General features: G+C 43.7%; 1 protein-coding gene across 4 annotated transcripts; it reads left to right on the top strand.

Annotated features, from left to right (window-relative positions):
• The first annotated feature begins 5325 nt into the window (after nucleotides 1–5325).
• Nucleotides 5326–17852, top strand: LOC113060007 (zinc finger protein 384-like). Of its 4 annotated transcripts, none has more exons than XM_026228762.1 (11): nucleotides 5326–5532; nucleotides 6418–6476; nucleotides 10906–11137; nucleotides 11252–11341; nucleotides 11852–11991; nucleotides 12141–12214; nucleotides 12834–13058; nucleotides 15747–15914; nucleotides 16009–16087; nucleotides 16475–16633; nucleotides 16718–17852. In XM_026228762.1, exons 2-11 carry the CDS (start codon nucleotides 6423–6425, stop codon nucleotides 17033–17035), a joined length of 1539 nt encoding a protein of 512 aa, XP_026084547.1. In that variant the 5' UTR covers nucleotides 5326–5532; nucleotides 6418–6422; the 3' UTR covers nucleotides 17036–17852. The 4 variants fall into 4 exon arrangements, with proteins under 4 accessions (XP_026084547.1, XP_026084546.1, XP_026084549.1 ...); XM_026228761.1 differs by having other exon boundaries at nucleotides 11849–11991; XM_026228764.1 differs by lacking the exon at nucleotides 12834–13058 and having other exon boundaries at nucleotides 5328–5532.
• The last annotated feature ends 112 nt before the right edge of the window (nucleotides 17853–17964 follow it).

Raw genomic sequence — 17964 nt, 5'->3', positions numbered from 1 at the left:
GCCAAATGGCGCATAGCACCACCCTGCGCATGCGCGCGCATGATATACCTGGGTGCAGCGCGCCATTTCGCTCAGATTTCATGACTGAAGATGAAGAGTTATCAAGGTACGGAACGGCCAGAACCGCAGCATCTCGTTCCCTATTCAGGGAACCAAGGTTACATACGTAACCGAGATGTTCCCTATCATAGGTCACTTCGATGCTGCGGTGACGTCACCACGTATGGGAACGATATACCAAAACGCCTGACGTACCTGATAACTGAGATCCGAGGAAGCATCTGCTCAAGCGGAGAGAACCCGGGAGCCAGGAGCCATCCTCACATCCAGACTGTAGGACTTGATAAAAGTGCTCGGTGAGGACCATCCTGCCGCAGCACAGATATCATCCATAGAAGATCCACTGAGAAAAGCTTGAGAAGAAGCCACAGCTCAAGTGGAATGAGCCTTAATTCCTAAGGGCGAAGCGAGTCCGCGCGCCTCATAGGCCAAAGAAATTGCCTCCACCAGCCAATGGGACATGCGCTGTTTTGGAACCGCATGGCCCTTACTTTATTTCCAAGACAGACAAACAGCTGGTCAGATTCACGCCAAGGGGCTGTACGATCCACATAAGTCTTTAAAGCTCTCACAGGGCAAAGACTTAGATCTTCTGATCCAGCCTCAGCAGGTGAAAAAGCTTCCAGGAACACTTGCTGAAAGCGAAAGAGGTTAGATGCGACCTTAGGAACATAGTTAGGCCTGGGCCGCAGCAGCACCTTCACAGAGCCCGGTGCAAATTCCATGCATGAGGATGAAACAGAAAGAGCCTGTAAATCCCCAACTCTCTTGAGGGAGGATAAAGCCATGAGAAGAAGTGTCTTCAGTGTCAAGAATTTATCCGATACGGTCTCCAAGGGCTCAAACGGATGCCCTGATAAACCTAGCAACACAATGGATAAACCCCATGAAGGAACTCGCACAGGGCGGAAAGGCCTCAGCCGTCGCGCACGCTGTACGAAACGAGAAACTAGTGGATGACGCCTCATAGAGGCACCGCCTATGTATTCGTGGTAAGCTGAATGGCTGCCACGTAAACCTAAAAGTGGCTGGTGTTATGTCATCCGAAAAACAATCCTGGAGGAACTCCAGCACTGAAGCCACTGGGCAGTAAACTGGATCCACATTACGATTGCCACACCAGGCTGTAATCAGTCTCCACTTGAAAGCATATAAGCGTCTCGTAGAAGCTGCTCTAGAATTCAATATAGTCTCAGTGGTTTCAACAGAAAGACTGGGACATACTAATGCACTCCGCTCAGTGGCCACGCCCACAGTTTCCACAGATCTGGCCTCGGGTGCCAAATCAGCCCCTGTGCTTGTGATAATAAATCCTGTCTGAGGGGAATCTCCAAGGAGAGCCCGCTAGCAGACTGATCAGATCCGCAAACCACGGCTGCGTGTGCCATCGCGGAGCCACCAGCAGCAGCTGATCCACTCTATCCCATCGTATTCTGCATAATACCGCTGGGATCAAACGAATCGGAGGAAAAGCATACAGACTGGTCGTGGGCCAGCTGTGAGCGAATGCATCCACGCCCAGGGGCGATGGGGGCATAGGGAGAACCATAGCGGGCAATGCGTAGTCATGTTTGACGCGAATAAATCCACTTTCGCTTGCCGAATATCCGCCATAAAAGATTCACCGTCTGGGGGTGTAATCTCCATTCTCCCTGTTCCAGAGCCCGTCTGGATAGCATATCTGCTCCGAAGTTCAAACGTCCGGGGACATGAACAACTCGGATCGACAGAAATTTTCTCTGAGACCAGAGAAGAACATGTCTCGCCAGCCTGCACAGGGGGCGAGAGTGTAATCCTTCCTAATGATTCAGGTATGAGACAAACGCTGTGCTGTCTGATCTGAGCAGCACAAGACGGCCGATCAGCAGATTCGCGAATTACTGGAGAGCTAGAAAACTGCCAGTAATTCCAACCGGTTATATACCAACTGCGTTGTGCAGCTGTCCACCCTCCATGGGCTGGTAGCCCTTGACAAACAGCTCCCCAACCGGTCAAAGACGCATCCGTCGTGACGGTCTCTGGGAAAGCTCAAATCCCCAGCCGAACCCCGGTAGGAGAAACTCGGTTGGCATCCATAGCTTTAATGACATCACACAACTCCGTGTCACCGAAATCGTCGGATGCGGAAGACAACGGGGTGAAATATTTCGTCTTACCGCCCACTTTTCCACTGAAAAGGGCGCATGTGAAGTAACCCCAGACAAATTACGGGGAATGCCGCTGCCAATCGTCCAAGTGGTTAACAGGCGGGCGCCCTGGAGCCGCAACGGGGCCAGAGCTACATCCATGCATTGAGAAGTACGGGGTCTACGACTTCTATAGCCCCTTTGCTCAGCAGAGTTGACATCTCCTGTCACAACACTGCTATTACCATCAGTCTACCACCGTGGAAAGAATTCAGCGGAAAGAGGCGGGCCTCTAAAAAACGAATTGGTGTATCCGTGACAATTGTGCGTAACACCCATTGAGAAATGCCGGGCAAGCGTTCCACGCGACCCAAAACGATACTAGCAGTCTCAAATTTCCGCTTTCTGCAACGCTGTCATACACATAATGTCCGTGCACGGAAAAGCCTGCGGCATTCGTGCACAGGGGAAGTGTATGCATAAGAGCTATTGCGTCCCGTTGTGTATATTCCTGAACGTGTCCACGGCAGGAATTAGACCAACGAATTGAACATCAGGCTCTGCCGCTAACTAAAACGGCGGCTGTGCGAGCCGTCATAAACGGGTCGTCTGTGTAAGACCCTTGAATCGCCCCTCAAGATCTGAAAGCTGGATTGCGCAGTGTCTGAGGGATTATTATTTATTATTACGCCTGGCGTCACAGCCCGATCCAATGCTGCTCGAAGCGCTGTTTGCTGCGAGACAGTCAATGTTAGAGCGTAGGGACTGCAGTGAGAGTGTTGGATGCGCATTAGCGGTCCAACAGCACTCTCTAGTGGAGGGCACAGTCCCTGGCGAACATGAAGTAAAGCGCATGCGTAAACTCGCTGCGTTTCGTTGTGTATAATCCTGTTGCGTATCCACGGCAGGATTAAATTCACCAAGATAAAAATCGGGCCACGTCGCCATTGCGAGAACGTGGCGGCTGTATGAGCAGTCATAAACTGGCCATCTTTGCCAGCCTTTTGTGCCGTCCCTCAAACTCTGAAGGCTGGATTGTGCAGAGTGTCTGAGGGGGCGCTCAAATGATAGCTCAATCCAATGATGCTCGAGGTGGCTTTGCTGCGAGACAGTCAATGTTAGAGCGTGGGGACTGCAGTGAGAGGGTTGGATGTGCATTAGCAGTCCAACAGCACTCTCTAGTGGAGGGCACAGACCCTGGCAAACATAGAAGGAAAGCGCAAGCGTCAAACTCGCCGCGTTTCGTTGTGTATAATCCTGAAGCGTGTTCACGGCAGGATTTAATCCAACAAGATAACATTAGGCCATGCCGCTAGCGAGAACGCGGCAGCTGTGTGAGCCGTCATAACTGGCCATATTCGCCAGTCTCTCGTGGCGTCCCTCAGACTCTGAAGGCTGGATTGTGCAGAGTGTCTGAGGGGGCGCTCAAATGATAGCTCAATCCAATGATGCTCGAGGTGCCTTTGCTGCGAGACAGTCAATGTTAGAGCGTGGGGACTGCAGTGAGAGGGTTGGATGTGCATTAGCAGTCCAACAGCACTCTCTAGTGGAGGGCACAGACCCTGGCAAACATGAAGCAAAGCGCATGCGTCAAACTCGCTGCGTTTCGTTGTATATAATCCTGAAGCGTGTTCACGGCAGGATTTAATCCAACAAGAAAACATTAGGCCACGCCGCAAGCGAGAACGCGGCAGCTGTGTGAGCCGTCATAACTGGCCATATTCGCCAGTCTCTCGTGGCGTCCCTCAGACTCTGAAGGCTGAATAGTGCAGAGTGTCTGAGGGGGCGCTCAAATAACAGCTCAGTTCAGTGACGCTCGAAGTGCATGTGCTGCGAGACAGTCAATGTTAGAGCGTGGGGACTGCAGTGAGAGGGTTGGATGTGCATTAGCAGTCCAACAGCACTCTTCAGTGGAGGGCACAGACCCCGGCAAACATAGAAGGAAATGCATGCGTCAAACTCGCTGTGTTTCGTTGTGTATAATCCTGAAGCATGTTCACGGCAGGATGTAATCCAACAAGATAAACATAGGGCCACGCCGCTAGCGAGAACGCGGCAGCTGTGTGAGACGTCATAAACTGGCCAAATTCGCCAGTCTCTTGTGCCGTGCCTCAAACTCTGAAGACTGAATTGTGCAGTGTCTGAGGGGCGCTCAAATAACAGCTCAGTTCAGTGACGCTCGAAGTGCTTGTGCTGCGAGACGGTCAATGTAGAGTGTGGGGAAGAACGAGAGGCTTCTCGTAAAGAACCGTAATAGAGAATAAAATTTGCCGAAATAGACACGACTCGAAACGTCTAGACGAGACTAGGTCGCGGCGGAGTTTGGCGCGATCCGTTCGGCTAGAGAGGTAACTTAGTCAAACGGCATCGCTATATAATAGCAGTCCGCCATGTAGCACACTGAGGAAGGGGAAGCGCGTTTCTCCTGTCCGCTCGGAGGGAGAGAACCGCTTATGCAGGTCAGAGCCTACTCTGAGTAGAAGCTGCGGTAGACAACATAGTATAAAGCAAAACTGCTCTGATCAACGCGCTCGAGTAGGGGAGAGCGAGCAAGTGGAAACTCCAGTGCATCACTGTACTCATAGTCAAGCCGCACATATCGCCCCTAACCAACACCTCGTGCGGGGCCTCGGCGACCGCAGAAGCGAACGGTGGGGGTTAGACGCGAGGCGACTGAAGAAATAGACTCCAGAGCGCGGATACTTTTCTTATTTTACCATAGCCGTAGGCTATCACAGAGAGAACATGAGAGAGGCTGCAAACGAATCTCTCATGAGTGCCTCCCTGTGATAAACCCATATACGGCTCTTACCTTTCGTTGACTCATCGCGTCCGCGAAAGAGGAGTTAACACTGCTCGAAGAAAATCGCTGGAGAACGCGAGATGATAGGGCACAGAAGATTCGCTATTCCTGAAGGAATGAAATCTGAGCGAAATGGCGCGCTGCACCCAGGTATATCATGCGCGCGCATGCGCAGGGTGGTGCTATGCGCCATTTGGCCAATAGGATTGGCGGGATGGTATAGGGCTTCAGACATTCGTCACACCGGAGGTGTTCCCATACGTGGTGACGTCACCGCAGCATCGAAGTGACCTATGATAGGGAACTATTTTCATGGACATGTTTGACCTTACTAGACGGAAATGACGTCAGGACGCACGGCAGCATTCGCGCCGCTCGGAAGGAGCCAACTCTGAGAAAAGAAAAAAAAATAGAAAAAAGAAAACACAAGGGAGGAAAAAAAAACTCATTGGAATTCTTCAATCGGGTTGCTTCGGAAAGACTTTGCAAACTACCCCGGTCGGAGAATATCCCCGCCGGGCGAAGCAGAAGTCTTGAGAGCTGGTAATCCGTCTTTATCTTTCACTTTGGAGCTTGTTTTTGGCTGTTGATGTGAGCCGCTGGCGCCCGATCGACGACTCTCATGTGCCGGAAGTCTGCGTAAAACTGCCTTGGTCCCAGCGTCGACGTTTTTTTCCCACTTGTTCTTTTTTTTCTAGCGTTTTTCGCTTTTCCTTTTTTATTTTAGCAGGCAGTAGTGTGAATACCCGGGTCACATCACGCTGTGGGCTGCAGGTGCGCCTTCGCTATCGTTCAGTAGATTCACCGCAGCCTGTCGATAATATTTAGATACTTACATGTGATGGGTTATTTGCAAATAAATATTTGAATATTTTAGAATATAATAAAAAAACACTATTTTACTGTACACCAACGATAAAGCAAAGCACGTTCTCTTCTCTGCAACTAAACATAAATTGAGATAAACGCTAAAGCTTCTATGAACCCAGCATCTGTAACAATATAACCTAAACACAGACTCGCGAGTGATGTTGCTTTTGTTATTTGAAGTGTATTACAGTCATGTATGGGGGGGGGGGGGGTTATATCAACTAGTTAATGCGAAATGAATGATTTATTTGTTGCGGTGTTGACCATAAATAGACATACAATAGACACCAGCTCTTCCTGGATAAAAATTTCCTGTATAAGTCATGTTGTCCAGTTCCATATTAAAAGTGTTTAATTGTAAAATGTCCATTTACTATTGTTATTATTTTCTTTCTGAATCTTCTGTCAAATTATATCCCTCACAGATCCATTTTCTGTTTTTATTTGAACATGTAATTTATAACTCTGTCCCTATCCTTAATCTCTCATTTTAAAAGGTCACAGATTATAGTGTTTGCTAAATTTTTGCTTATCAAAATGTTTTCTTTCTTGTGTCAGGGGTGATGGAGGATTCCCATTTCAATTCTTCATATTTCTGGTCCCCTGTACAGGGACAGGTAAGCACACAGATTCAACTGTCTATGTTTGAACTTTTGGCCTGTCCTGTGATTGCATTATTATAGTACAAATCTAATGAATTTGCATGCTTATATTGTATTTTACATTATATAAACTACCGTTCAAAAGTTTTTTTTTTGTTTAAAAAAAAATAAAAAAACTATTAACTGTATTACTTAATCTAAACTGACAGTGAAAACCTTTCTATTGTTACAAAAAACAAGAAATGCTGTTCAGTTTTAAGTAATTACTGTTCTTTTGAAATCTCTATTTATCAAAGAATTCTGAAAACAAATATATCACAATGTAAGATCATTTTCATAAGGATTTGAAGCTGCACAACTATTTGCAGTATTGATAATGATAATAAATAAAATCTTGATCAGCATATTACAATGATTTCTTAAGTATCATTTGACACCGAAAGCTAGAGTAATAGTTGCATAGTTGGCACAGCATCATCTTTTAGTTTCAATCTCTTATATTTCTGAAAATGTAAATTGTGCCTTGTTTGTAAATGAATCCAAGTGAACAAAGGACCAAGTTTTCACTGACACGGTCTGCAACCTCTTTTAAAATAAAGTTCATCCACTGATCACTCTGTCTTGGGATCAGAAGGAAAGCGATGCAAAGAATGTGTTTTTCCACAACTTGGAACTGCACAGCGTCTTGTTGTCTTAAGAGCTATCTTCATCGTTTGATTTCTGTATAGACCTTAGTTAGTTCCCTTTCAAGGCGGTAACTAAACATTACGTCAGCTATTGACATATATGGGAACTCCTCCCTTCTCCACTTTCACTGAACTCTTATGGGCTAACACCAGCGGGGGACAGGCGGCCAATTGACACGAAGCATGCAAATACTGACAGGTCCGTGGGTAGTATAAATTGCATTGGTCCGAAAATCATGCTATTTTCATGCTAGAATTCTTATTGAAGTCATTGTGGAAGTTGCTTTAGAGGACTACTCTCATTTATTTTCCTCTCCGCATCAGATGGCTGCTACATGCCAGATTTGCGCAAGTCCTATTGACCCGCCTGACCTTCACCCGTTCTGTGACACCTGCCTGGGCCTTGCCCACGCCGAGCTGCCAGTGCGCGCCCTTAGAGCCAGTAGAGAAGTGGGTCAGGCAACAGCAGGGATGAGGCCCACTGCCGCCAGCAAGCCGCTGGTGGGCCCTCCCTCGCCCGAAGACGAGTTCAACGTTGTTGACTTTATGGATGATAGCTTCTGCACGGGTATATGCGCATGTCCCCCCATCGAGGAGACTGTTGCCGCTCACCTGTGCCCGTCTTCCTCTGCGTTGGGTTCAGACCGCAGTCTGCCTTCCAAACCGTGCAGGTTTAGGCCCACAAGGCGGACAAAGCATGTGCTGCTGCAGCGGAGGCAGTTTCTGCTCTTCACGCCATGGCTATACTCCAGACTCCAACACTGCTAATTTATTTTATCACCTGCGCAAGAACCACGAAAAAGATTACAGAGAAAGTCAACGTGCAAAAACTGCAAAAGCAGCATCGAGTGGTGACGTAAGCGCTCAAAACAAACTACAGACACAGACACAAACACTGCAACAGGGCCATTCACATATCGCGCCTAAAAACGCATGGAAAACGCTAGGCGCGCCACTTTCTCTTTCTTTCCAAAGCGCTCGGACAGTTGCGCCCCTGAGGCGTCTTCCTTTGCTAAGCAACCATGACGTGCTCTCTCCATGAAGACGCGGAAATTTCAGCAAAGGATAAATGGATTTGCAGCTCTAAAAATTGCTTGCAGCAGCTCTGCTACAAAATTTTTTTCAAAAATGGCAATCCATATACAGCTATGATCAGCTGTTCCCTCATCTTAGCTGAGCTTTCAACGTTGGTACGGGAAAGGATGAAGCTGATTGTTTAGTTCTTGTCACATGACCCGCGGTGCGCTTGCGGCATTCTGAAAGTTGAAATGTTCCAGGCGCATCTGCACCGCACTTCCATTATGACCGCGCGCCTACATTGGAAATAACGAACTTGAGCGTGCAAAAGACGCGATATGTGAATGGCCCCACAGGCTTTTACCCGTGGCACACCATATAGCCATAGCTCCTGCAGATGGAAGGAGATCACTTCTGGTGTTGCCAAGCATATCTACACAGTCGAGAATAGTGGGTTGAAATATTTTAATGGCAGGTGTTAACATGACCAACAGTCTTGCTTGAAAAAAAGGTTCTAAATAAAATAAATATTTAGTCCATACTACCTTTATTTGTTTTGTATATCATTTCAAACTGCATTTCCACATTGCAATTTTATGTAGACTATTCATAAACTGAATTAACAGAAAAATTGCTATATCGTTATCAGGATATCAAATTAGCTATATCGGGATATGAAATTTTGGCCATATCGCCCAGCCCTATGGTGAAGAAAAAAATAAAACATTTCATAGGGCCCAAAATATGTAATATTTGTAAAATTTGGTTTTGCAGTAGTTTTTGGGGGGTAATTTTTCCTGTAAAGATATCGAGATGTATATCGTATATCGAGATATAGCAAAATATATCGATATATATTTTTACTCCATATGGCCCAGCCCTATCTTGAATTATCTGGACGATTGGCTGATTTTAGCCCACTCAAGAATTTCAGAGGCTTCTGGGAATGATGGCGGCAGCTTCTCTTCAGTCTGCCATCTGGGTCTTCTGCATATCCAGCCGCTGCAGTTTTGGCTGAAGACTTGCATTCATCTGAGGGCGTGGTCTTCGGGCCACAAGCGCATTACGATCACTCACAGTTGCGTCAGCACTCTGAGACCGTGGAGCAGCCCCGATATGTTCGAAACAGGAGTTCCTTTGGGCATACTGACCCAGCGCATCATGGTCTTCGACGTACACATCAACTTCAGGCTGAGGAGCAGTGTGCCTGGGCATACCTGCCTCAGGCCTGTGGTCGGAGTCACAAAGAAGGTGGCCCATAAACCGTTTGGAATTGGAAGTGGTGTCTTTAGCCCTACAAGCCTTTCAGTCAAAATTGGAGCGGCAAATCGGTCTCTTACATAAATCGTCAGGGTGGCGTTCATTCCAGGGCTCTATTCAAACAGGCAGCAAGTCTCCTGTTGTGGGCGGACCGGCACTTTGGTTCCATAAGAGCGGCCCACATCCCTGGTATCCTGAACTGTGGAGCGGACATGTTTTCGAGAAACGGGATTCCTCAAGGAGAGTGGAGGCTTCACCCAGGATCAGTTCAACTGATTTGAGATCGATTTGGGAGGGCTGAAGTGGATTTGTTTAATACACAAGCAAGAACACGCACTGTCAGACGTTCTTCTTGCTATCTCACTCCTCGCTGCCGGGAGATGCTCTGACATCATATTGGCCGGAAGGCAGGCTTTACGCTTTCCCTCCAGTGAAGATTCTGACTATGGTGTTGTGCAAAATCAGGGACGAGGAGGGAGCGAGGAGATTGTGTCCTTCAAGGCTGCCGTCGGTGCCCTCTAGTTCCTCCTTTCAAATGCGAGTACTCTTAGTGATGTGGCTATTGGCTACTGTCTTGCTTATGTGTGGGTGTGATTGACCCTGTTCAGGGCTTATCTTAACTGCTCTCACTGCGGGATTTAATACAGTTCTCATTTATGTCAATAGCTGATGTAATGAGTTACCATCTTGAGAGTGAACGTCTCCGGTTACTATCGTAACCTTGGTTCCCTGAGAGGCGGGAACGAGACATTACGTTAGCCGCCGTGGTTGCTATTTGATCAGCTGTGCTAGCGTTCAGTCGTGATTCTGACGTAATTTTTGCGCCCATGCAAGTTACTGCCCGCGGACCTGTCAGTATTTGCATGCTTCGCGTCAATTGGCTGGCTGTCCCCAGATGGCGTTAGCCCATTAGATTTCAGCGAAAGTGGAGAAGGGAGGAGTTCCCATATCCATCAAAAGCTGATACAATGTCTCGTTCCTGCCTCTCAGGGAACCGAGGTTACGATAGTGATCGGAGATGTTTTCCTCTCTCGTTATTTACACTATATCGGTGAGCAGGGCTAAACAGGCAGTGATGTAGAAGCAGATCGTTGATCTTCTTGTTTAGCCACACTATTACACCATAAAGTGGCACATTCCACAACCTGTAGTTTTGGCAGATTGCCTTCAATATAGTTTTTAGACTAACAAGAAAGTTTTGAGTTCTGAAACTTACAGCATGTATATGTCAAAATATAGAGGATTTTTTAGATTTTTCAGTTCATGACCCCTTTAAAATAGAAAACAGTTGATTGAAATTGTAATATTTCACAATATTAGTTTATATTTTAGTTTTGATCAAATAAATGCCTCCCTGAACATAAGAATTCTTTAAAAAAAACATTTAAAAATATCTTACCAACCGCAACCTTATTTAAAATTATTTTATCATTATTCTTTTTTATTTTGTTCTAACCTAATTTAATGTTTTTGGCTTTTAGATTGAGAATGCTGTATTTCTCAATAAGGTAAAAGAGCAGCTTGGTCAGGACAAAGCCCACACCTACTCACATGGCTCCGCCCACTATCCCACCACAGCAGTGGTGGCAGTTGCTGGGGGTGCCATGGATACTATGACAGCAAGGACACTAAAACAGGAGCATGCACAACCATCTCAGTCCTCACACAGTATCACAGTGTTGCCAGTACCACCTACTGGCATTATGACGGCAGGTACCATACCGGTGTTTTTTCTAAATGCTAATGATTACAGAGTTCTCATGGGTTAGTTTATTTGCACTTTATTTCACTTTCATAAGTCTTCCATCACTGCCTCACTCTTTCTAGCGGGTTTGGTCACTCTGGTGTCTCCAGTGTCATCTGCTCAGTCCTTTATTCCTGGACATCCATCTACCACCATGATAACAGTCCAGACTGGTAATGCACCTTATTTCACATAAACATTGACATGCACACTGTATTATTTTTGCCACAGTATGGCTAATTTAAATGCAATTTAACATTTTCTTCTGTACATTTTGAATGTACAATCAAAATTATGCCCATTGTGTTCACAAGGAGCAGCTCATGACTTGCATCTTTTGGCCAGGCACAACCTGATCTGACTTTTTTTGTCTTTTTGCTTGTCCATTTATCTTCTAAAGTGACCTTGATCTGTTTATTATCATCGTTATTATTACACTGTGTAGTCTGACATGTAGCAATCCTAGAATTTAAAAATAAAACCTGCACCTGGATTTTCAAGTGACCTTCATGGGTCCCTGTTCAAACTGAACTCACAAGCATCTCTGTCTTTATTGCTTGGCATTATTACATGCAGTTTTTGAGTGTGTAGTAAGCTTGAGACAGGAACAGATAAACTTTATTGTCTCATCAGTCTTGGCTCACATAATTAAAGCATTTTACTCTTGCATATGACTCCAGCAGACAAAAAAAATGACTCCGTGCCCTGCTCACCGGTTATCATCCCATTACCGTCGAAACGAGGCAGAAAGAAGAAAGACACACTCCCATTGGTTGGCTCACCTACTAGGACAGATCACTTTATTTTGGGTCTTTCAGGGCAGGTATGATAACCATGCATATAGAGAAATCCTTAATGACATTGTCTGAAAAAGCGATTAGCACACATACCACTAATGTTTTTAATGTGCCTTTTATTCTTCCAATTTTAAGATTTAACAGTTCTTTTGACTGATTTTCCTTTTTTCTTCAGCATCATTCTTCCAACCCTTACAGTTTATCTCCAGAAGAAGGGCATCCTGGGAAAGAGGGTGGAAAAACATACAGGTAGGGCTTTTCTTAAGGATGTTGGCTCAGCATGCACTCAGTGTGTTTTTTTTTTAATGATCTATTAGAACAGGCAAAGACAGGGGCAGGGATTCCTAAGCCACTTCATTTTCATACTGCAGCAATGCATGGCCCTCCTGGCCGACACACACACACACACTCCTGGCTTCAGGGCTTTGCAAAAATATATTTGCGTTATTGTCTGCTGTGCTTCAGTAGAAAATCTTTTTCAGCAGCATGTGCAGCCTCAGCTACATACGTCCACACACAAAAACACACACTCCTGTCACACTCTTTGTTACTCATTCATTGTCCTTTTGCACTTCCGTTTCTGGCCTGTCCCTCTCATCTTTCTTTTCTAGAGGCCAGAGTTTCCGATTTGATTCTGGATTGTTCTCCACTGACCTCCTCGTCTCTCACCCTCGAGCTTGTGTTGTGTCTCTTTCTTGCCCGTTTGTCATGGCTCATGTTTCTCCTTTCACTATTGATGGACCAGGCTTGTAACTTCCCTTTTCTCGCTGTCCCGTTCTCATTCGTACTTTGTCTTCTCCCGTGTTTTCCTCTTCTCTCATCCCTCTGTCCTTCTCTTGGGGTGTGTGTGTGTTTTTTCTGTCTGTAGGTGCCGGATGTGTGGTTTGACGTTCTGCAATAAGTCAAACATGCAGCTGCACTCCCAGTCACACACGGAGGTGAAAGCTCACCAGTGTCCGCACTGCTCCAAATCCTTCGCTTACACCAGCTACCTGGCCCAGCACATCCGCATCCACAGCGGTGCCAAGCCCTACACCTGCTCCTACTGCCAGAAGGCTTTCAGACAGCTCAGTCACTTACAGCAGCACACACGGTACTCCGCACCGCACCTCGAGAGTGTGTGTGGTTGTGTGTCTGTGGCAAAGCAGGCGGGTGATGGAGAGTGTGTATGATGGACCTGGATGCAAACTTCCTTGCGATAAGATACACACTACAAAACAATCATATCGTAATTTAAGCTGTAACTATATTTATCGGCCGATAATTTACTACTATCAGCTATATAAGGAAAAAGGCTAATATAACAAACCGATGGTTTATTAATTAACTGAATGATGACCAAAACTTAAATGATGTTTTATTAAGTTTATTGCATCCTTTTTCACGCCAAAACAATCACCATAAGAACATTAAACTCTCTATTTCAGTTGCATTATCATCAACATACAGTGAATTACACAAAACACTTATTATAGCTATCAGGAAACAAATATATACAGATCTCATTTTCAGGGGGTGCTTAATAAACTAACAAACTAAATCCGAAGAACCGCATGTTTTCATTACCCATAATGCTCTGTAGACTAGAAAACCTGTCAAACTAAGAGTCCTGCCTTAGTGAAGGAGATCTCATATTTAAACGGAAAAGAAATGGTAAAATGCACACAAAACAAATTGTAAGATTAATCGTAATAAAGTCTGTTACAAGAAATGATTAATATGTATTTAATTTATACAGTGAAGTGTTTTTACATTTGTTTAATTTATTTCTGTACCTGAAAACTGTTAAACCTACCTAAAAAGCACGGTTTATTTAACATATATCTTTGTTCTGTTTTATTTATGTAGGCCTGCTGTATGTTAAATGGATCCAATCCATGTTCATTAGAAATTATTTGATAATGCAGCAATAAAACTGCTAGTATAGTTTAATGCAGGTGTTTTTTAACTTTGCTGATTTAAAACATGATCAAAATATCGGTTTTGCCAAAATTTCAAGTTAATTATTTGTCAAGTTACAAATATCAGTATTGGAATCAGCCAGTAAGTGTTTAATTATTATCTGTATCGGCCCCCAAAAATTAGTGCATCCCTAATTCCAAAGCAGTGTGTTACATTAATAAATTCATTATTGTGTAAAACTATTAGAAAGTTATATGAATAAACATTCAAATTATTTGTAATAGGACCTTTATAATGGAAATAAATGATAAATATTTAAAGGGTTCAACAGATGCCCATTTTCTACAAGTAGGAATATTTCTTTAGAGTCTTCATGAAATGTTTGTAACATACTTTGGTTTAAATTCCCTTAATGGTAATTTAAAACAACACCCTTTTCACCTTGTCAAAAACAGCTCTGGTCACAGCGACTCGTTTCAGTGCAGTTCACTTTCAATCATAATTAGCTACCTCTCACCCCACCCTCTCTTCTGTGGGGAATTGCTGCCTTGGACTCCATATATGGCTTGGATGTGGGCTTTTTTAAATGGTTGGCTATCTGCGTAGAAACCAACTACAAATTGGAACCGCTTGCTGTTGACAGTTTCAGACTGAGAAAGCGCAAAACAAACTGGCTGTGTGTCATCTGATCTCCCTTTTAACAAAATACATTTTTAGGGATGTTAAAGTTAACATGTTAACTTAAAATATGACTAAATTTGTTTAACACCGTAATAATAATAATGGTAATTAAACACATTCGAAACTTTTCAAATCGAACTTTAAAATGTTTCTTTGCAGTATTTTCATATAGGGCTAATGCTAGTGATGGGAGATTTAAAAAAATTTCCATTTCCAAAGCGGTAGCTGACAGTATTTTCAGCCCACTTCATGAATAGCTGACAGAAAGCCTGCGTGGTTAAAGTGTTTCTTGTGACCTCTGTATTTTGCTTTCTAGCAGTTTTTGAACACAAACGCGTGTTCTGGGAGTCACATTCTGTGGTCACGATGGAAAGGTTGATAAACAGGGTCTCATACTCTACTGCTTGTGGGTATAGCAACATACTCTGATGATAGTTTGCTTGTATGTAACTTACTGTGTAATAGACTGTGTAATTAAATACCACAGTCTTTATAATTGTGAAGCTGATGTCACCATGTGTAGTGGACAGATTACACATTAAATATGTCTCACTGGTGTACACTTCTTTTAAAAATAGTTTGAAGAAACTAAAGTTTGTCAGGAAAAGTTCTTAGATTTCAAAGAATGACAGAAATAATCTTTTTTTCTATATTTCCCTCTCTGTGCTTTCTCTATTTGTTTAATTTATTTCTCCTCTGGCACACTTTTGATTTACTGCAGACTACACACACACACACACACACACACACACCATGACTGAAGGATTGAACTGAACTCGCAGCTGTCAGTGAAAGCCCAGTTCTCTTTGGCTCTACATTATTGTCCCATAACTGTAGAAGTTTTATGAGGTTCTGCCCCACTCTGAAATCGAGGTCATGTAAAGGTTTTGTACACACTTGATTACACTTGGATGTGGGATTGGGCTCTGCCCACAGGAGTTCCTGTGAGGATTTGGTGCAAATGTTTTTGAGAATTGGATCTGCCCTTTTGGGACCTCATTCAAACTCCTACCACGCCACTTCCAAATGTCTTTGAAATACATTTCACACTTTTAATAATCTTTGACAGAACTGATAAGGACCACCTAAGAAAGGTCAGCAATGTGAGTGTAGAAATGAAGAATATTGCCATGTCAAATTTTGTGTATTGTGTATAAATTATTGAATAAGCCCCATGTTGGTCTTTCCTTCTTTGCAGAATCCACACAGAAACCAAACCTCATAAGTGTCCTCACTGCTCGAAATCATTTGCCAACACAAGCTACCTTGCTCAGCATATACGAATACACACAGGAGTTAAACCTTACACCTGTAACTACTGCCAGAAGACCTTCAGACAGCTCAGTCACTTACAGCAACACCAGAGGTACCACACAGAGCCTGCATTATTATTCATGCAGACAATGTTTAGTTTCCATTATGTTCTTACCTCTTGACTTTAACATTTTGTGCCTGTTCAGGATCCACACAGGAGACAGGCCATACAAATGTGCACATCCTGGTTGTGAGAAGTCTTTCACTCAGCTCTCTAACCTACAGGTGATGTAGTTTGTTTCTTTAAGTCGATATTTTAAAGTGTTACTTTGGTAACACTTTAGAATAAGGTTATAGAATAAGGGCCTTCTCTTGGTACAGTACCTTGTATCTGGTTCTTTTTTTTAGTACTACCTCGGTTGAGGTTCCAAGTGAACCGTATGTTACCAAACGTGACATTTAAACTCTGCTGATCACTGATTGGCTGGAGAGAATAGTCACCACATGCATCACTGAACTTGCAACACAAAATAACCGCTCAATTTAAATCAGCACAGCTCCATTATTTGGAAGTGAGCAGCTTTGATTTTTACAGGTTTGGAACAACATGGTTGTGAGTAAACAATGCTTTTTAAAGTCTGTCATTTTATTATTTCTCTCTATCCTTTACAGTCTCATCGGCGTCAGCACAACAAGGACAAACCGTATAAGTGTCACCACTGTAACCGTGGCTATGTAGACGCAGCCAGCCTGGAGGTTCATCTGTCCACTCACACGGTCAAGCACGACAAGCTGTACTCCTGTGGTTTATGCAACCGCACATATACCTCGGTACAAACATCTCGCACCATAAATGAGCAGCATTGCCACTTCTTTTTCATAATGATCCTAATATGTATCTCTCTGTGTCTGTAGGAAACGTATCTGATGAAGCACATGCGAAAACACGCTCCTGATATGCTTCCATCTCCACCCAGATCAAACCAACAAAGTCTCAGCCCCGGTCACGCAGGAGGAAACGGCTCGAATGGAGACGCACAAAGCCAAGCTGAGAGAATCAATGCCTTCCAGCCAGTCGGTGTGCCGTGCATATTCGACTTGAACCAATACAAACCTGTAACTTCTGCAGATGTGCAGTATAAAACTGTCAGTGTATCTGACATCTCCCCTCACAAAGACCTCTGCATCACTGTGGAGGCTTCTGCCATACAGGTGGATCACCTGAACTCATGAGGAATCCCATGGAGCGAGGGATGAAACTTTGGAGGTTAGAAAAAAATGTTTGCAATTGACGAGGTCCACAGAGCTGTGGATATAGAATAACTTTTCTTACTTGATACCTTTTTATTTGTATGAAGGAGCAATTGGATTTAAATGGACAGAAGTGAAGAAGTTTTGTACTATTTTTCTTTTTCCATTCCATTTTTTTTTTTTTTTTTACATGTATTGCCGTAATTCTGATCTTCCTCCCAAAAGCTTCCTAGAAGACTTGCTGTTTCAGTGGGTACCCAGCTCATATCTCAAGTCTTTTTGTGAAATTTCTGGTTTATCTTGTTTGTATGATTGTCTTCATCTGTAGTTGTTGGTACGATCACTGCACTGTCAACATTCTTATTGATACTGTCAATAAGAACGGAAATATTGTGTCTTGCACAGTGTGTATGGGAAATGTTGGTCTTTTTTGTTTTTTAAAAGGGAAATGTGTTCATATGCAGTCATATGTAAAACAAAAGCACGTTTGGTTATCAGATGTATTGTGAGTGAATGAGTAAAGGACAACCGGTAAATAGGACAAAAAGATGTGTGTGTCAGCTAATGTTGATGGCAAATATCTTATTAGATGTTTTTATTGGAAAAAATTATCCTGTTTTGTATTTCCATTTGCAGATGACATGTAATATTCCATTAATAGAATATATTCTATTCTATTGTAACTACTGTTATACTATCAAAATAACTGTTAACATGCAACAGCCTCTAAGCATTAACAAAATCAGATTAGCGTGCATTAACCCTTTAAAACAAGATATTAAAAACCAATCTGAAATTATTGCTTCTTGCATGCCTCCTTGTGATCATCTCTTCTTATAGCAAGAGTTTGCAACATTTACAGACTGGCAACCTGGGTATCTCAATTAAGATTTTCATTGATAGCATTAACA

This window comes from Carassius auratus, chromosome 41 (assembly GCF_003368295.1).
Source record: "Carassius auratus strain Wakin chromosome 41, ASM336829v1, whole genome shotgun sequence".
Lineage (NCBI taxonomy): Eukaryota > Metazoa > Chordata > Actinopteri > Cypriniformes > Cyprinidae > Carassius > Carassius auratus.
This window is presented reverse-complemented; position numbering and strand designations above follow the sequence as displayed.

What these genes read in the sequence shown, in the direction of transcription:
- LOC113060007 (XM_026228761.1), top strand. Translation starts at nt 6,423, where the DNA reads ATGGAGGATTCCCATTTCAATTCTTCATATTTCTGGTCCCCTGTACAG. An exon ending in GAGGGTGGAAAAACATACAG is followed by an intron (nt 12,215 to 12,833) that starts GTAGGGCTTTTC and finishes TTCTGTCTGTAG; the next exon opens with GTGCCGGATGTGTGGTTTGA. An exon ending in CACTTACAGCAGCACACACG is followed by an intron (nt 13,059 to 15,746) that starts GTACTCCGCACC and finishes CCTTCTTTGCAG; the next exon opens with AATCCACACAGAAACCAAAC.